The sequence below is a fragment of the Talpa occidentalis genome, unplaced genomic scaffold (genome assembly GCF_014898055.3).
Source record: "Talpa occidentalis isolate TD23 unplaced genomic scaffold, MPIMG_talOcc4v2.1, whole genome shotgun sequence".
In the NCBI taxonomy this organism is placed as follows: domain Eukaryota; kingdom Metazoa; phylum Chordata; class Mammalia; order Eulipotyphla; family Talpidae; genus Talpa; species Talpa occidentalis.
This window is the reverse complement of record NW_026555331.1, coordinates 121,505,378-121,525,823: the sequence shown is the minus strand read 5'-3', so window position 1 is coordinate 121,525,823 and position 20,446 is coordinate 121,505,378. Positions and strand designations below refer to the sequence as shown.

The following is a 20,446-nucleotide window of genomic DNA, read 5'->3' as shown; positions in this document are numbered from 1 at the left end:
AGTATCTAATTACATGTCACATGTGGAAAAGAGACAAAAAGTTCTGTGCTTTACATAATTATATTGTTATTGCTAGTGTTGGTACTGTTACTATGAAAACTGCTATATTTTTCTGTGGGATTAAGCATATAGTGTGATAGTCTAGCTACACTATTATCTGTGTTGTAGAAAACGAGGATAAAAGGGGCTAGATGTGGAATACAGAAATGAACAACGAAAACCTTGTATTCCTAAATTTATTTATTTTTAAAGATTTATTTATTTATGCATACAAGAGCTGGGCTACAGGGCAGAGATGCAGGGAGTGAGAGGATTCACTAGAAACAGTGTGGGGAACAGAACAGACAGACTGACTGACTGAAATACACTGCTGAGGGGAGCAGCGGGCGAGGCAGGAGAGATCTGCTACGCCATGTGGGTAGCACCCTGGCCGGCCAGGGATTGAACTCGCGCTAGGCTGTGGATTGCTTCACAGTGCAGTGCTTAATCCCTTGCGCCACCAGGTAGGCCCTGTATTCCTAAATTTAATTTGCAGTCATCTGTATAAACTCATGTATCTTAAAGAGATAGACAACATGCATTTGTCTACTGTCCACTAAAAATACATAGGAATCAAGATATCCTATCATATCAGATAGCATAAAAATTATCAAGTACCAGGCCTCCCTGGTGGCACAGTGGTTAAAGTCTCAGCACTATCGAGCTATCTCCAGTCACTGTGGCATGAGTTCGATCCCCAGCCAGGGGATCCTGTCTCAACCGCTGCTCCCCTCAACAGTATATTTCAGTGGATCTCCCTGTTCTGCACCCCACTCTGTCTCTGGTGAATCCTTTCACCACCACCCCCACCTCTGTCCTACACCCCAGTTCTGTGTGCATAAATAAATAAATAATCTTTAAGAAGAAAAATTTGCAAGTACCATATCAGGTACTGTAAAAAGGACGAGAGTCAACTTGAAGAGGCTCCCACTGACCAAATATGGGACAAATATGAACATTAGTAAAGATAATAACTGCAACAGACCGACATCCATATGTGAAAAGCTCTGAGGTCACAATGCTACATAAATTTTTTTCATTCTGAAAAATGGCAAATAAAAGCTCAAAAAGCATTTATCCTGTGTTACTGTAATAAGCCTTGAGAAAACTACTGTAGCAATGATTAACAATAAAATTAACATCTACATGTCACTGATCTGAATCCCTAAAAAAATTAATGTATCTAAAGTATGACTATCAGAGACAACCAAATAGTATGTGTCATCTGATAAGATATACTATCAATGGAAAGACTATTGGAAACAAAATTGAACCTAAATCTGGTCACACACCTATTTACAGAAATGTAGAGGGCAGAGAAACCTGTTAAATCATGACAATGCAATCAGTAAACTCAGTTCCTTGATGAAATGCAGTGGCTGGCCAAGAGATTTATTGCATGCTTAATAATGGTCTTATGGTTTTATTTATTTAGTAAAGAACTGTTCTATAGATTTTTACCAAAGTGCATAGACAAATAAATACACACACACACTGAAATGCATAAGGATACATAGGAATGAAATATGGTCTGCGGTTTGCATTAAAATGTGAAGGGTCGAAGAAATATATGGCAGTATAAATAACAGAGTATTGATAATTGTTGAGGCTTGATGATGGAAACAAGCAGGTTCATTACACTATTTTACTGTTACATAGATTTGAAATTTCCATAAAGATTTAAGAAAAAAAGAAATGAGAAAAAAACACATTACAGCAAAGTGGTAGAATAATACAGACCTCAATTAAGGGAGTGTCCATCTAGTAATTTAACATAGTACATGCCAGTGAAAAAAGATGCCATTACTTAGAAGATACAGTAATAGTTTACACTCATTAATAAACACACTACAATGCAAACTAATACACTACCAAGGAAAGATTCTTCCTGATTTTTGAGATGTGAGAATACAAAAATAATAACCATAACAAAAAAAGGTACTGCTTAGAGTTGATGAAACACAGTAACTCTTTAATAGTTTAATCTAGAATTCATACATAAATGTCTATTAACTAAGATTACCTCTGTAAAAATACTGGCAATCTTACCAGTATGCACAGCTTACCTAGGTTGACAACGTTCACATAGATATGTATCAGGAATATGCTGCCTGTCAATCCCCATGCAGTCAATATGTTGCCAAACACTTAAAAAAAAAAATTTTGTTTGATTAAAATATAAATTAACGTTTCCTAAGTAGCTTCTTAAAAATAATGAGGAAAACAAGTTATCGCTTAAGTTTTTTTAGTTAATAAACTACCTCCTGAATAAATTTACTGAGATGATTGTTCATGGTAATGATACTGTCACGGGTGATGAGATTTTATTTTTATATGAAAAGGCACCACAATATACTTTTATTAGTAAAATTAAGTCAAAGTATTACTACTAAAAATTTCCATAAAAATAATCAAATTTCATATTTAATTTCCCCCTATCTGGCAAAGGTAAATCAACTTTTTGAAACATAACCCTATTGTATATTTATGTCAACTCCATCTCCTAATTACCTAATCTAATAGATGGGAACAGTATTATAAGTAATGTAATTTACATTTGGCCCTAGCATGCATTTTACATTTACAATCAAACAGGGGTACATGTCAAAAAATAAACTCATGCCTGGTACTTGATAGAGCTGGAAGGGATTATGCTAAGTGAGATAAATCAGAAGGAAAAAGAAAAAAACATTAAATGGTTTCATTTGTAGGTAGAATATAGGGAAACTGATCAAAGGGTCAGGAAAAAGATAAAACTTGCACACAGACCATAGATCTGAGGCATACAGTAGGGGAAGGGGAGGGTGAAGTGTCAAAACTGGTACTAAGGTGATGGTTGACAGGTACTGTAGTTGTGGGAAAATTAAGGGGACTACACCTGAGGGGACTAATGAAATATTATGCAAAAATGAAAAATGATATAAGAAAAAGAATTTCAATGTTAAAGATACTAAAAAAAAAAACAAACAAACAAAAAAAAAAAACCAGGTATGTGTTCTGTCACTTCAAATCAAACAAGTAAGTTATGCCAGGACCAGACCCAAGAAATCCTGTAAAGTTACCAAACTTTCTTGCCCTCTAGAGTGTGCTCTTTAAATACTCCCTGCTTCCCACACTATCTAGGGATGGACTCAATCACTTTCAGGTTGAAACCCTATTATTCCTTCTTCTCCTTCCCAGTTCCCTCCCACCAAAACCAATGAAAAAGCCAATTAAAACAAAAAAAAAAAAAAAAAAGAAAACAATGGCCCACTTTCTGTTCTAATCACACCTTCTCTAGGGGAGGTGGCCCTTCCTGTTGGTTGAACCAGGGTTCTGGTTTAAGGAAACTTCAGAATGCTGCAAGGTTCCAATCAAAAGGAAGTGAGAAAGGTCAAACAGGCATCAATCAAAATGTATATATAATTCCCCCAAAATGTAAAATCACAGTTGACTATACAGCACAAATAATTCCAAAGGAAATACAAAGGATTCAAGTCTTTCATTTGTCTATCTTGTCCATTACTGTATGTAGTTAAAATACTCCTGAATGTGTGCAAAGAGAGATGTGATCTTTTATGAATAAATTAGAACTGAATACCTAGAACTCAATTAACAGTGGGTATTTCTAATAAACTCTAAGATAAAGTTTTTCCAATAGGGGTTTTTTCTAGGGACCTACATTGATAACAACAGAAGTCTCCCTTAAAAAATGTTCATTAATTCCTTCAAAAGAGACTTTAATGATCTAACAAACAAGGTTAGCAGCATTCAAGAAATATAAATTAAACCTGAAATATTTTACCTGCATTTGTCACAGCATATCATGTATCCATCATCATGTGTAAAACCACATATGCACCTGGTTACGTCAGTACCATAACTTCCATCCTCAGATGTGCTGATTGTAGTAGCACTGGAAGTTTCATCAAAATTAGGAGTGGTGAATATGCCTACTTCATTTTTGCTACTAAGAACTGATGGAGGAGGGGAAGCCGGAGGTGTTGGAGGAGGACGAGCACCATAATTATGGTCCTAGGTAATTAAAACACAAATACAGAGCAATTTAATTTCAACAACAATATGAACTTAGCAACTTAAGTAAAATTCAATTCTTAATTTGAATATTCAAGAGGCATGAAATCTGCCCTTTTCTTCCTTTAACACCTTTAAAATTATAACAGTGAAACTAGATATTAAACCACACTAGTCAGTGAATATCTCCCCTGTAACTTCAGTCACATTTCACAACTTCTCTCAAACTCCATGGTCTGAGTAGTAAAAATCTCTCAAAAATTGTACCTCAACATCAGAAATGTATCAATTTAAACTGTTTCAATCTAAGCGCTGCCTCTTAGCGCTGCCTCTTACTTGGTATGCAACACTGAAAGTTAAATTACATATTTCATTTTTTCAGCTATGAAATGGGGAAAAAATTACAACTATCTCACAAGTGTTTGTTGTTTTTTTTTTAAAGATTAAATGAGACAGTATTTGTAAAAATATTTAGCTTAGATTCTGGCATGTAAGTGCTCAATATATTTCAACTATATTAATGCATTGCATATGTTAGTATATAATTTAGAATTAATAATAGATAGTACAATACAATTATAACTACCACCATTTTATAAAGAAGAATTATAACATCAAAGTATTAATAGCATAAAATGGAAAACATAATAATTAAACTTCTAGGAAATTCCTCACAGAATTTCAATATCTTGGATAAAATAGTTAAATAAAAATTAAACTATAAATTATATATCTTATTGTTTAGATAATATTATACAAATATTTTTAAAAATGCTTTTTTAATATATACAAAATACCAGATATATTTTATATTCAACCTCTAGACATAAAACCTTAGATTTTCTCAGAAATATCTGACACTTACCGCATAGGGCAAACCAATATAACTGTGTGAATGATGCGAGCTGCTGGTATATAACTGGTGGGGATAACTGTTGGATTTCTCAACTACCACAGGGCTAGCTTCTACGGATTCTGGTCTGTAGGGAAAAAAGTTGCATTAAAAAAAATTCCATTAAAACATCAATTTAAAATTATAAGCATATATTTTACTACACATGCAAATGAAGTCTTCTTACATGTAGACACTGGGGATAAAACATACCCTAATCGAGACTGTGTGTCATAAAAAAACTTTTGTTCAAGTGAAATAAATGTCCAGCAAGATGGTGGCAGAGTGAAGACTCTGAGCTTGCCTTCTTCATATATTCCCTACTAAACTGCATCAGAATAAATGTAATAACCCCGTCAAAGACAGAGACAACCATAGCATATAATAGGTACAGTGCAGCAGAAACAGAGAAGGGCCACCCTGGTAGCACAAGGGGTTAAGATGCAACCTATGAAGCTTCCACAGCCTCTGCAGCACGAGTTCGATCCCCAGGCCAGCCAGGGAGCAACCCACATGCTGCAGCAGACTTCTCCTGTCTTGCCCGCTGCTCCCCTCAGCAATGTACTTGGGTCAATCTGCCTGTTCTGTTCCCCACTGTCTCTGGTGAATCCTCTCACCCTCAACACCTCTGGCCTGTAGCCCAGCTCTTGCATGCATGCATAAATCTTTAAAAAAAAAAAAAAAAAAGAATTTTAGGGAAAATGGGGGGCCTCTCTGGTGGCGCAAGGGATTAAGCACAGCACTGTGAAGCTATCCACAGCCGCTGCGGCACAAGTTCGATCCCCAGTCAGCCAGGGAGCCAATCCACATGGCGCAGCAGACCTCTCCTGTCTCGCCCACTGATCTCCTCAGCAGTGTATTTCAGCAGTCAATCTGCATTCTGTTTCCCGCTCTGTCTCTGGTGAATCCTTTCTCTCTCTCTCTCTCTCTCTCTCTCTCTCTCTCTCTCTCTCTCTCTCTCACACACACACACCAATCCCACCCCAGTGCCTCTGGCCTATACCTGCGTTCTTATATGCATAAATAAAATCTTTAAAAAAAAAATTAGGGAAAAGGAACTGAACTGTGTTTTCAGTGATACTGTGACAGTACAACTCAAGAGAGGAAAGAGTGGCAGCCATAATGAACAGCCCTACAGCTGCTGACTTTGGGATACATATCTATGTTTGAGGACTTTAGAAACCAAGCATTATGCTGGATAACGGACTGCACAGAATTGTCATCCAGGGCAGAGAATGCATAGTGGAGAACCATAGGAACAGGAGTAAAGTGAGGATAACTGGCTTAAGCATGAGGCTCCCAATATAGCTGGAGCCTAAAGTGGCAAGAAGACAGATCAGGTCAGATCACCTGTGTTTTACTTATAGAAGAAATTATTACTTGTGGACTGAGGCTGTGATATTTGAAACATCTGCTCCCAACCTCCACCTCCACTGAGACAACTGACACTTTGACTAACCAGAGTTTAAGCCCTGGATCTTAATAAAGGAGCAAACAATTCAGGGTAAAGCTCTGCACCAGAGAAGCAAATAGAGAAATGCCTGTGTTGTGGCGTTGTCTCAACTCTAATCCATGTCCAGCAAGTGCTACATCAAGTGCTCACGTGAAGCTTCAAAGATGAGGCTGGTATGAGACTATATGAGATATTCAGGCCAAGGAGTTGGCCTACAGAAGTGGACCACTGTGGAGTCCAGCCACACAATTCATATAGCCATAATATAGTAGGAAGCTGAATCCCTAATGTGCCCTGGAGGTGACCCTTTAGTAGCCTGCTTTCCCAGTTCCTTTTTACCTATTACCCCTTGCCTACAAGTACCAGTTCTTTGACCACTTAAACGGGTGCTAAATCAGCCAGGCAGCACAAACTGAGGTTATTAAATGGTTCTGAAAAACAGTACACAAGGAGAGTTCCAAAATATTAAGAAAATACTGAAAACCAATACTCACCTAATGTCTATATTGTTATGCTAAAAACTTATTCTTAAAAAACAGAAATCCATTCCTTAGTTTAAAAATTAATCATTCTAATTATATAAAATTTAAAGACAGAAGTATGTAAAAAAGTGAAATACCATGTTTCCATCCAACCCTAGATATACTCAAGTTGTATCATATATCCCCCTCTATTTTTTCCAATGCATAAATATATCTTAAGTTTTTTTTATGAGAATACATTGCACCTATTTACAATTTGCTGTTTCCATCTTTCAATGACAATATCTCCTTTATTTTTGTTAATAATTGCTTAAATCACCATATGAAAGTACTATAGCTTATTTAACAATTTCCCTATTGGTGGGCATTTAAATTTTCTTATTTTTCATCATTAAAGGTATCAATGCAACTGTATACCTTCTATACAACTTTTCTGCATACATGGCATTATTTCTATAACACGGATTCCCAGAGGTACAAATACCAAATAGAAATTGCAAATAAAATTTTTGATTTCTTTACAATACTGATGATCTTAAATTTCTTTAAATATTACACAGAAGTGGGATTTAAGCAATTCCTCATCTACAGTATTATTAGAGCAACATGTAGGAATTGTGGCTGGAGTAGAAAGAGCTACTCTAAGGATTTATATAAAACTCAGAATATGTTACTACAGAGTGTGGCAAAAACCTTGACATTTTTTGGAATAGCTAATAGGAATTGAAAAACAAAGCTTTCAGTGCACATGTAAATTCAAGCAAGAACAAGTGTTGGCAAGGATGTGAGGAAAATGGAACCCTGGTACACTGTTGGTGTACCAGACTGGCCTAATACCTATGGTAAACTGTATGAAAGTTTCTCAAAATATTAAAAATATATGATCCCATATATTTGTCTGTAGGGTGAACACAGCACTATGGTTTGTGTTTTTGATACACAATTACAGGAGTGTATTCAGCAATTGCATTCCTAGGTATCTTTTTTTTAAAAGATTTATTTATTTATATATACAAGAACTGGGGTACAGGGCCTTCCCTGGTGGCGCAACGGTTGAGCGCTGGGCTGCGAAGCTGCCCGCAGCCTCTGCAGCACCGGTTCAATCCCCAGCCACCAGCGAGGATCCCACATGGCGCGCAGATCTCTCCAGCCACGCCTGCTGCTCCCCTCAGCAGTGTATTTCGTCAGCCTGCCTGTTCTGTTCCCCACTCTGGCTCTGGTGAATTCCCCACCCTCCTGTGCTGTCACACAAATGCTAAAATCTTGAAAGGTGGGAAGATTTTGGACAGATAGGGCTGACAACACCTGAACTCTAATTCATGACATTTTCCACTTACTAGAGGAAAAACAATTTGAACATAAATGTAAGATTTTAGATATATAGCTGTATTCCAAGCACCTAGACATATAGTAAGAACTGGCATATAGTAAGAACAATAATTATTCATAAATAAGAAACTGCTGAGTTGTTATTACAGCTTTAAAAACTCATGCCAGACATACATCTGAGGTGTGAACCTATTCTTCTATGTCATATACAGTGTTGTAAACCAGTATTATCTCAATAAAGGATAAAAAGTCCCAGCAACATTTAAGCCAATGGTATAGAAAAATGGTAGTCACTAAAAGCGGAACCTTCTCAGGCCTCCCTGGTGGTGCAGGGCTTAAAGAAAGCACTATCGGGCCTCCCTGGCGGTGCAAGGGTTTAAGATACAACCCATAAAGCTGTCTGCAGCCTCTGCAGCACGAGTTCAATCCCCTGGCCGGCCAGGAAGCTACCCACATGGCGCAGAAGACCTCTCCTGACTTGCCTGCTGCTCCCCTCAGCAGTATATTTCACTCAGTCTGCCTGTTCAGTTTCCCACTCTGTCTCTGGTGAATTCTCTCACCCCCCACACCTCTGGCCTGTAGCCCAGCTCTTGTATGCATAAATAAATCAATCTTTAAAAAAAAAAAAAAAAAAAAAGACAGCACTATCAAGGGCCTTCCTGGTGGCACAGGAGTTAAAGACACAGCACTATCACGCTATTGCCAGTCACTGCAGCAATAGTTCAGTCACCAATCCTGGCCAGGGAGCTCCCCTCAGTCCTCCACCCTGTATTTCTGGCGTACACCCCACCTCCTGTATGCATAAAAAAATCTTTAAAAACAAAAACAGGGCCTCCCTGGTGGCGCAGGTGGTTGAGCGCCGCACCGTGAAGCTGTCCGCAGCCTCTGCAGCGCAGGTTCGAGCCTGGCCGGCCGGCAAGAGCCCCATGCCATAAGAGACCTCTCCTGTTGCGCTCACTGCTCCCCTCAGCAGTGTATTTCGTCAGTCTGCCTGTTTGTTCCCCCCTCTGTCTCTGGTGGGTCCTCTCGCCCTCCTGCGCCATCTGGCCTGTACCCTAACTCTTGTATAAAAATAAACAAATCTTAAATAAATAAAATTTTTAAAAACAAAACCAAAAACAAAACCTTCTCAAGATTCACTTTCTTGGGCCTCCCCGGTGGCGCAGCGGTTGAGCGCTGGGTTGTGAAGCTGCCCGAAGCCTCAGCGGCGCCGGTTCGATCCCCGGCTGCTCCCCAGCCACCAGAGGAGGATCCCGCATGGCGTGCAGACCTCTCCTGCCGCCCGCTGCTCCCCTCAGCAGTGTACTTCGGTCCTTTTGCCTGTTCTGCTCCCTGCTCTGGCTCTGGTGAATTCTCTCACCCTCCCGTGCTTCTGACTGTACCCAGTGCTTTATAAATAAATAAATAAATCTTAAAAAAAAAAAAAGATTCACTTTTTTTTAACAAGAAGGCATTAAAAATGAAGCTTGACCGCTACCTCACACCATATACAAAAATCAACTCAAAATGGATTAAAGAACTAGACATAAGACCTGAAACCATAAAATACATAGAAGGAAATATAGGCGAAACACTACGTGATTTGCATATCAAAGACATCTTTGCAGACGCATCACCCAAAGTAGTGATAGTGAAGGCAAAGATAAACAGCTGGGACTACATCAAATTAAAGAGCTTCTGCACAGCAAAAGAGACAATAACAAAAACAAAGAGAAACCCCACCAACTGGGAGAAAATTTTTGCACCCAACACTAATGATAAAGGACTGATCACAAAAATCTGCAAAGAGCTGATGAGACTCAACAACAACAAAGAAAATAATCCAGTCAAAAAATGGACAGAGGAACTAAAAAGAAACTTCTCTGAAGAGGAAATGCGAATGGCCAACAGGCATATGAAAAAATGTTCAACATCACTTGCAATCAGGGAAATGCAAATCAAAACTACCATGAGATACCATCTTACACCAGTGAGAATGGCACATATTAAAAAAACTAGCAACAACAAATGTTGGCGAGGTTGTGGAGAAAAAGGAACTCTTCTGCACTGTTGGTGGGAGTGCAGACTGGTCCAACCACTATGGAGAGCTGTGTGGAGATTTCTGGACCTACTAAACATAGAGCTTCCACAGGATCCAGCAATTCCACTCCTAGGTATTTACCCAAAGAACACAGAAACATCAATTCCAAAGAACACCTGCACCCCTATGTTTATAGCAGCACTGTTTACAATAGCTAAGCTTTGGAAACAGCCCAAATGCCCAAAAATAGATGACTGGATCAAGAAGATGTGGTACATATATACCATGGAATATTACTCAGCATTCAAAAAAGATAAACACATGCAATTTGCAGCAACATGGATGACGCTGGAAGGGATCATGCTCAGTGAAATAAGCCAAAAAGAAAAAGAAAAATACCGGATGGTCTCACTCATAGCAGGGATCTAGAAAACTTAAATAAGGGACCAGGAAAATGAATAACTATAAGAAAGTGAAAATCAAAATCAACAAAAACTATGAACCAGAGACACTTTTGGGGGGTGGGGGCGGGAGGGGAGGGATTGGGGTCAGAATGGGGGGATTGCAATTGTATGGGGAATATAAAAATAAAATTTATTAATTAAAAAACAAAATAAAAATAAAATAAAATTTAAAAAAAAAAAAAAAAAGAAGGCATTAAAGTAGGACTCCTGAACCAAACTAGGATCCGTCTGCTGCCTGATTATAAAGTTTAACTGGAACACAGTCATGTCCATTCTTCTATACATATCGTCTGCTTTCCATATAATAGAGCTGAGTAAGCTGTAATAGAAATCATACTATCAAGTCTTAAATACTTATTCTCTGTCCACTAGCCAACCCCAGCTACAAATTCTATTTTACATTATAAAATAATCTGGGAAGTAAAAAAGGATTCTACAGTCATGAGACATTTAAGTTGAGGCTAATGATGCAGAGGACTATATGGGTGGAGCTCATCAGACAGAATAAGGTTGAAATGAAGGATAATTTGGAAGCCATGAGCACAAACATGGCAAAAATGGCAAAAACATTCGAAGTGGGGAAACGTTCAGGAAAGTTTACAAAGTAAGATAAGTGCAGACTCCTAGAAAACATAAATAACAGGTGGAATATTTTAAAGACAATTAATACATTAAAAGATAACCAGAGGGAAAACAACCTTATGGTCCTCAAAATGTTAAGCACAAAATTACCTTATGACCCACTATTCCACTTCAAAGTATATACCCTAAGGAATTGAAAACAAGGACTCAAATAGGTATCTGTATACCAATGTTCATAGCCGCATTATTCACAGTAGTCAAAAAGTGGAAACACTTCAACTATCCATTAATAGATGAATGGATAAACAAAATGAAATACATTTTACAATGGAATATTATCCAATTATAAAAAAGGAATGAAGTACTGCTACAATATGGATGCTACAATGAAGTAATGCTACAATATGGATGAAACCTGAAAGGTGAAATACAGCAGACACAAAAGGACAGAAATTTTATGATTCCATTTACATGGAGTATCTAGAACTGGCAAATAATGACAGTAAAACAGAAGTTATCAGGCACTGGGGCCTTGAAGGGGTAAGAGTTGTTTATGGAGTATAAAGTTTCTGTTGGGATGATGAAAAATTATGGAAACAGAAAACAGTGATGGTTGCACAATAACATAAATGTCACTTTATTGTAAACTTAATGATTAAAATAGTAAATTCTGATATATATTTTTTACTACAATTAAAAAACAAAACCACAGAAAGATCATTTCAGTAAAGCTAAAAGTTACAGAAAGTCAACAGTATCAAACCCTACTGAGAAACAGTGTAGCAGCTCAAAACTATGTTATTAGCTTCAATGTGATAGTATGAAAGACAAATTGCATGAAAGAGGCCAAAAAAAATTAATAAAACAGAGAATAAACCAAGGATTTAAGCATCTGAATGCGCCTATATTTTATAGTGTCCAAGGCATTTTAGAAATGAGACGCAAAGGGCCTCCCTGGTGGTGCAAGGGGTTAAGACGCAACTTATGAAGTTATCCGCAGCCACTGCAGCATGAGTTCTATCCCCTGGCCGGCCAGGGAGCTACACACATGGCTCAGCAGACCTCTCTTATCTCGCCTGCTGCTCCCCTCAGCAGTGTATTTCAATCTGCCTGTTCTGTTCCCCACTCTGTCTCTGGTGAATCCTCTCACCCCCCACACCTCTGGCCTGTACCCCAGTTCTTGTATACATAAATAAATCTTTTAAAAAAAGAAAAAAATGAGATGCACAGATAATACAGACAGGGTCAAGCTCAGTCCAAATTAGCCATTCCAAAATCCTGCCTCTGACTTGGTGAGCTGATGGTAGGGCCTTGAGAAGGTAAAATGCCATTTCTAATGTTTAGTAGATAGAAAGGGTAAAACAAAGATGTGGTAGGGTTGGTTTGCATCTGGCCTGAAGGGAGTATCAGGGTATAGTTTCCTTTCCGTCAGGCTGGAAGTACTTCAGTTCTGGCCTAGAAGTGGCCATTGTAAAACTGCCCCTACTAAGTCTACATAGGTAGAGTATAGAGTGCAGTTCCTGGACCCCCAGACAATGTTGCCATAAAGGCTTACAGTGGGAGAATCAGTTACTGAATTGTGTTTAGTATGGAAGAGAGTGAAGAAAATAGATTTTCTGTTGCTCCAAAGTGACGTTCAGGCACTGTCCTAGGAGGTACTTTAAAGATCACAGTCTAACTTCCAATATTACAAATCAGAGATGAGTGATGTAAATGTCACAAACTCTAGATTCAGTCCTAACGAGCATTAAGAGACTGTGTATCTGCGGGACAGCCTACAAAAACCACTCTAGATCTGTTTCCACACCTGTAAACTGAACTCAATTCTAAGTCATGTGGCAATATAACAAAGAAAATACGAAAGCCCGTATCTGCTAAGTTAGCGTAGCTCTTTTACCACCAAATTTCATTTTCCCCACCATTCTTTTACAATTACTAGAGTGCTATTTATTCACGTGGTTTAGCGATTTAATGAGGTAACTAGCTTAACCACACTTTTGTGTTACAAAATGGTACCGCGTATCACTATTAGAGTGACCCAAAGGCTGAGTTCTGGTAATACTCAACCTAGCGGCCACGGCAGGAGAGATCTGCGCGCCATGTGGGACCCTCACCAGTGGCCGGGGATGGAACTGGTGCTGCAGAGGCTACGGGCAGCTTTGCAGCCCACTGCTCAACCACTGCGCCACCAGGAGAGGCCCACATTATATATTCTTAGTGGAGACATTTAAGTCAGTAATTGAAAAACTTAAGATCTGAAAAGAAAAATAAATGTAAATCATTGAGAGGCAGTTAGAGAAAAACAGGTCAGAATTTTTGAGTAAGTTATGAATTGTCAGAAATTGCATTTTCATGAGTTCCTTCATTAGAAATTTAATTTCTTCCCTACAAACACCTTCAAAATATAGCTAGATTTTAATGAGCAGTTTATACCAGTATTTTAGGTAAAACCTCTATTTTTTCTTTTAACGTTATAACACTGACTAATACACACTGGTTAGGAATAATGGCACACAGATAAATTAGCTCCTTAAATGTTATAGTAATGGATGAAAAAGATCTCTATGAGTCCCAAAATATTTCTTTAGATTTATAATAAAAACTTGTCCATATCTTTTATTCTTGTTAAAATCTGCTTATTTTATAAAGATTTCATATTAAAATTACAAATATATGTAACAAACAAGAAATTTTTTAAATTGGGAGAGCAGGCTTGGTGTGACAACTGTCCTCAACACATAGGGCATTTTACGTCACTTAATGGATCATTAACAAAATCTGACTCTTCTCACTTATGTGGCCGCATGGATCTGGAGCCGAACCGCTCTGAGTTCAAATTCAACGCCACTTTTTATTAATTATGTAGACTTATTTGTCAATCTCCTTGAGCTATATTTCTTTGGCAAAATGGAAATAATTCCTATTTTGCTGGCTGATTGAAAAGTATTATACACTGTGTTACAATTGTATGGATATAGGGAGCTCTATAATCAGTATCACAAGTGAAAAAAAAAAAGAAAAAATTGTTTATGACCAGGCATAAAAATAAATGAAAAATTTGGCATCATTTGAGGACCAGTTTTTTGTTTTTTTTTAAAGATTTATTTATTCATACAAAAACCGGGGTATAGGCCAGATGCGCAGGGCAAGACAGGAGAGGTCTGCCGATTCTCACTGGCCTGGGATCAAACCGGCACTTGCAGAGGCTGCAGACAGCCTCACAGCGCTGCAGACAGCCTCACAGTGCTGCGCTCAACCACCTGGGCCACAAGGGAGGCCCCTGAAGACCAATTCTAAACAATGCTAGGTTAGGACTTTAAAGCAGGATTTTAAATTAAAACAAAACCAAATTTAAATGAAAACATTTCCAACTAAGTATAAGCAAATCATTTACTTTAAGAGTCACAGAAAACACTAGTTTCTTGATAGTGGATTAAGTGTAAATAAAAATGTTAAGCAGTAGTGAAAAATGAACAAGCCAAAAAAAAAAAAACCACACAAAAAACTACTGAAAACATTTCATTATACAAAAACATTTTAGAATCTTCAATTATAATTCAAACTAAAAGCACCCACACTTCAACAAATTAATAAATTCTGTCAGCAGGTGGCTCTAGTGAAATAACTAAAACAAATACTGTAGCAAAACTAAGGTCATAAAAACGCACTGAATCTCAGAAATTTGGGGTACAAAAGTTCATCATTAATATTTTCATCCAAACCTACTTTTTCAAATGAAGATACCACGGTCTACAACAGTTAAACAGAATATTTAAGACTTCCCTAGGTTAGTGGCAGAACAAAATGAAAGAACCCAGTTACCTCTTTTTAGTACTCTCAGTCACAATCCAGCATTTACCCTAGATTTAGTGCTAGCAGACCTCCTCCAAAATAATTCACCTCTAACTTACACATGTCACATTTACTAACTTATTCACCTCATCCAAAAATATACGTAACTATATAAAAGTTCTTTATAAAGATTTCTAATGGTAGGAAGGAATATTTGGATGATAATAATACTTAAAATATACATTGTCAGCAATCATGTTCTCAGTCCCTGAGAGGGAAAAGTAATTTGGCTTTTCTTTTTTTAAAATGGTAGGAAAGGGCCTCCCTGGTGGCGCAGGCAATTGAGCGCAGTGCTGTGAAGCTGTCCGCAGCCTCTGCAGCACGAGTTTGATCCCCAGCCATCCAGGGAGCAACCCACATGGAGAAGCAGACCTCTCCTGTCTTGCCCGCTGCTCCCCTCAGCAGTGCATTTCAGTCAGTTTGACTATTCTGTTCCCCGCTCTGTCTCTGGTGAATCCTCTCACCCTCCCATGCATCTGGCCTGTACCCCAGTCCTTGTATAAATAAAATAAATCTTTAAAAAAAGAAAAAAGGTAAGGGCCTCCCCGGTGGCGCAGCGGTTGAGCGCTGGGTTGCGAAGCTGCCCTTGGCCTCTGCGGCGCCGGTTCGATCCCCGGCTGCTCCCCGGCCACCGGAGGAGGGTCCCACATGGCGCGCAGACCTCTCCTGCCGCCCGCTGCTCCCCTCAGAGGTGTACTTCGGTCCTTCTGCCTTCTCTGCTCCCCGCTCTGGCTCTGGTGAATTCTCTCACCCTCCCGCGCTTCTGACTGTACCCAGTGCATGTATAAACAAAACAAACAAACAAACAAATAAATAAAAAAACATGCCTCTATTAAAAAAAAAAAAAAGGTAAGAAAAAGAAATTAAACATTTTCTATTTAAAATTCTTAAAAATAGTTATTCTGTAATTACCTACAAATTGTTTATTTAAAATTCTTAAAAATAGTTATTCTGTAATTACCTACAAATTGTTTATTTTCCCATAACAGATATGGTCGTATTTGTATCAGAAAAGATTTGGCTACATTATAAAAATCATATATGTTCTATAAATACTCTAAATGTATTTAGTAAAGAAAATAGACAGGTAACTATGCCCTACACTGTCATCTATCAACATACTAGTCATTCCTTTTAACTGTATAATTACATGTGGCTTTCATTCTGTTTGTGAATTGCCTTATATAAGTATGGTACAGCACGCAAACAAGGCACAGATGTAACTCATGTTGTATAATAGACAAACTTCTATCTAGTGTATAAATAACATTTCATAAGTTATACCTTGTATTATCTGCTATAAAGGTTAAAAGATGACTGCTGAGGTGATAATTTTAAGGAAGCAAAGAATCTTTGATTATTACAAATAAATGCCTATAACTATTATCAGATATGGATTTGCATCCATCATATATTTCACATTAAGGAAAAATACTACTTTAGACTTGAACCTCCCTTGCCTCAGTGTCCCTACTTGGCCAGAACAAGTGGCAACTCACTGTCACAAAAGTATCTTGTTTGGGAATATATTATTTTACAACATAGCAATCTTTAAAAACTGTATTACAATAATTACATAGTTAAATGGGTAGTATATTAGAGGAATATTAGAGATCATTTCTGGGTCTTTCCCAATGGCAAAAGCAGTAGTGGTAAAAACACTCTTGACCACCTGAAATGTCATCAGAAGGAGAACAATCTTAATTTTTTTTCTGATATACCAGTTTTAGAAGCCCTAAAATAAATACATTTCCTTTTCTTAAACTTAAATTCCATTAAATTGAGTTTTCTAGTCAATAAAAGTTTCATTAAATAAGCATAATACAGGGGCCTCCCTGGTGGCACAAGGCGTTAAGACGCAACTATGAAGCTATCCACAGCTACTGCAGCATGAGTTTGATCCCCAGCCAGGGCGCTACCCATATGGCGCAGACCTCTTCTGTCGCCCGCTGCTCGCCTCAGCAGTGTGTTTGTTTCAGTACATCCGCCTGTTCTGCTCCCCACTCTGTCTCTGGTGGGTCCTCTCTCTCCCCACAACTCTGGCCTGTACCCCAGCTCTTGTATGCATAAGTAAATAAATCTTTAATAAATAAGCATAATACAGCTATACACTAAATTTGAGAAGAAACATCTGCATCTTTTTGTCCTTCAGCTTCCGACACTCACTTGATCCCCTTGTAATTTCCAATCAATCTTTATGGCAATAACTTACTATTAGTGCAACTGGTCATTCAAAAACAAAATACAGTGAAATCTACCCACACACTTGCCTACAGCAAATAGTCTAGAGGCAAGAAATATCTTTTTTCTTAAATCTATCAAAAATGAATCCCATAGGCGCACAGACCTCTCTTGCCGCCCGCTGCTCCCCTCAGCAGTGTACTTCAGTCCTTCTGCCTGCTCTGCTCCCTACTCTGGTTCTGGTGAATTCTCTCACCTTCCCACGCTTCTGACTGTACCCAGTGCTTGTATAAATAAATAAATAAATCTTTAAAAAAAAAAAAAAAAAAAAAAAGAATCCCATAAAAGCCAATATTGTCAAAATAATCATTCAGCAGGAAAGATTTTCTCTTGCTCAAAAATGTCTTGAATTTTTCCAATTCAGTTTTTAAAAAACATAAAACAAATCCCATGTTTAAATGGATTTTACCTTTTTTTAAAATTAAAACTTTAAAATCAAAGTATTTTTCCCAAACATGACAAATATCACCCAAAAAAACCCAAACCTATTATCCTGATTCTTGATGTCAACAACAAGCAAACAGGAAAAGAATTAGAAAAAAATATATAGCATTTTGGCTATATGAGAAAATGAGAAAAAATAAAAATACAAATCAACCAAGAGTAAAATATTTGCCTTTCCCTATTCAAAAACCTTTAATTTAAATACTTACTCTGAGCCTGCAGCCATTTCCAAGTATGACGTTTCTGCTGTATCAACCCCCAATGGGATCACTATGCTCATGACGTTCGCCTCTGGTAAATTCGATTACTATGGAGTCCTATGCATTGGTATCCAAAACACTGGGGCATGCCAGCCACAGTGCTCATTGCAAACATCTAAGTGCATCCACAAACCCTGTTTAAAAGAAAAGGGAACAGAAAGTTAAAAATCATCTCCATATTCCTTAGCAGTCACACTATTATAATTAGAAGTAAGTAAAATACATGGAAAAAGCCTTCTTTATGAAGTATCAAGATGAACTGGAAAATTCTCAGGGAGTCTAATTCCACTTATTTTTCTGGAATTGAGTTATGCGATTGTGAACAAACAAAAAGCTTCTGTATCATCTTCCTTATGGAATGAATTTAGGAGGCAAAAGAAGGATAACTAAGGCACTTTGCTTAGTGCAGAACCAACAAATATTATTCATTTTGAAAAATGAAATGAAATTTCTAATAGCAACAGCTCCTTGGTTTGATGAGTAAGCTAATTATACATTAACAAATAATGAGTTCTTACCATACTAAGCATTTACAGGGATGGCCTACTTAAAACTCTCAACTCTGAGATAGGGATCTCCATTTTACTACAGACAAATACAAACACAAGAAAGGTTAAATAACAACCAAAGTTGTGCAGTATTGGAGATAAAACCAGAATATGAACCAATCTCACTCAATATATAAAAGGATAGCCATCCCAATTGTAATAAAATCTATTATTTTACAGTGGTTGCCATTTTCCATATATAAATACACATATGGGAGGGGGCTCTCAAACTTTTTAGTTAGTATTACCTCCCTAATACAGATACTTGAAGTTTTTTCTAAACAAGTATATCAAAATAACAAAAAAGATAACCACTTCAACACCATTTTTTTGTAACCGAAATTCACTATATAACACTTGCTATATATACTGCTTGTGAAATAGCTACTCGAGGTCTTTTCAGCAACAACATAGTACACTTCACTTCAGGAACAAAATAAAGATAATCCTATGAATAGGAAAAGAACAACCAGTCAAAAATGTCCCTGTCATATTATACCTGAAATACTGAAAAGCAATGTTTCCATAAAGTATAGCTCGTTTTTATTTTTAATTTATATAAGCCATCTTGAAAATAACTACTGAGGTTAATTTCTATTTCATATGTGATACAGACAAATGTATCATATGTGATACATTTCATTTTCATATTTCTAACAGGAAATAAGATGGTAATAGTGGTTGGAATAATCCAGAACATCCCTTATTGTCTGTCTCCCTGGTGGCAAAAGGGGTTAAGTCTCAGCACTACGAAGCCATCACCAGCCACTGCAGCACAAGTTCCATCCCCAACCAGCCAGGGAGCTGACCCACATGGCGCAGCAGACCTCTCCTGTCTCACCCACTGCTCCCCTCAGCAGTGTATTTCAGTCAGTCCTCCTGTTCTGTTCACCACTCTGTCTCTGGTGAATCCTCTCACATACACACCCACACCTCTGACCTGTACCCCAGCTCTTGTATGCATAAATAAAATAAAATAATATTCTTTGGGGAAAAAAAAAACAAAAACCAGCCCTTATTTTAAAACTATGGATAAAGAGGGGAAAACTACTAAATCACAAATTACAATAAAAATATACAATACTGGGCCTCCCTGGTGATGCAAGGGATTAAGACGCAACCTATGAAGGTATCTGCAGCCATTGCAGCACGAGTTCAATGCCCGGCCCGGGAGCTACCCACATGGCACAGCAGACCTCTCCTGCCTCGCCTAGCCCCCTCAGCAATGTATTTCAGTCAATCTTCCTGTTCTGTTCTCCACTCTGTCTCTGGTGAATCCTTTCACCCTCCACACCTTTGGCTGTACCCCAGTTCTTGTATGCATAAATAAAAAAATCTTTAAAAATATATATATATACAGTATTAACAACTGTACCTGAAAGATAAAAACATAAGCACTGAATCCTGTCTCTAACATTCACAAGATATATGAGCTCGACAAGGATCCTTGTTCATAGAATGGGGTTTTATCCTTATAGGATTTCTGTGAAGAAAATTAAATAACGAATGTAAAACATTTTGTATACTACATTGCACATAATTCACAATCAATAAAGGGTAGGTACACAAGTAGGAAAAGTTGCTCATATTTAATCACAAAAATGTATGGATAGGAAAACCCTTTAGCTGTCATTTCAGAGAATTTAATTTTATAGGTTTTGAAAATATAATTATCATTCTCTACTTGCCATATTCTTGTTTGCACTACCAAATTAAATTAAGATCCTCAACTAAAAACAATGAAAGCAGAATGAGAAAAAGTTGCTCCACCTTCTCTTCTATACCTGTGACTACATTGGTTACTTCATGTAAATGTATTAGCCCAC

At 37.7% G+C, this 20,446-nt stretch overlaps 1 protein-coding gene across 3 annotated transcripts in view; it reads right to left on the bottom strand.

Moving 5' to 3' along the window:
- The window catches only part of KMT2E (lysine methyltransferase 2E (inactive)), a 76,439-nt gene that overhangs the window by 35,188 nt on the left and 20,805 nt on the right, over positions 1-20,446 (bottom strand). For 2 of the 3 annotated variants that reach the window (XM_054692522.1, XM_054692521.1), the window contains exons 2-6: positions 19,996-20,103; positions 18,022-18,206; positions 4,919-5,033; positions 3,824-4,053; positions 2,106-2,186 (exon numbers count right to left, since the gene is read on the bottom strand). In XM_054692522.1, coding sequence (XP_054548497.1) covers positions 2,106-2,186; positions 3,824-4,053; positions 4,919-5,033; positions 18,022-18,092 — 497 coding nt within the window. In that variant the 5' untranslated portion in view covers positions 18,093-18,206; positions 19,996-20,103. The remainder of the gene's footprint in view (positions 1-2,105; positions 2,187-3,823; positions 4,054-4,918; positions 5,034-18,021; positions 18,207-19,995; positions 20,104-20,446) is intronic. The other variant, XM_037511322.2, reaches the window with a different exon arrangement.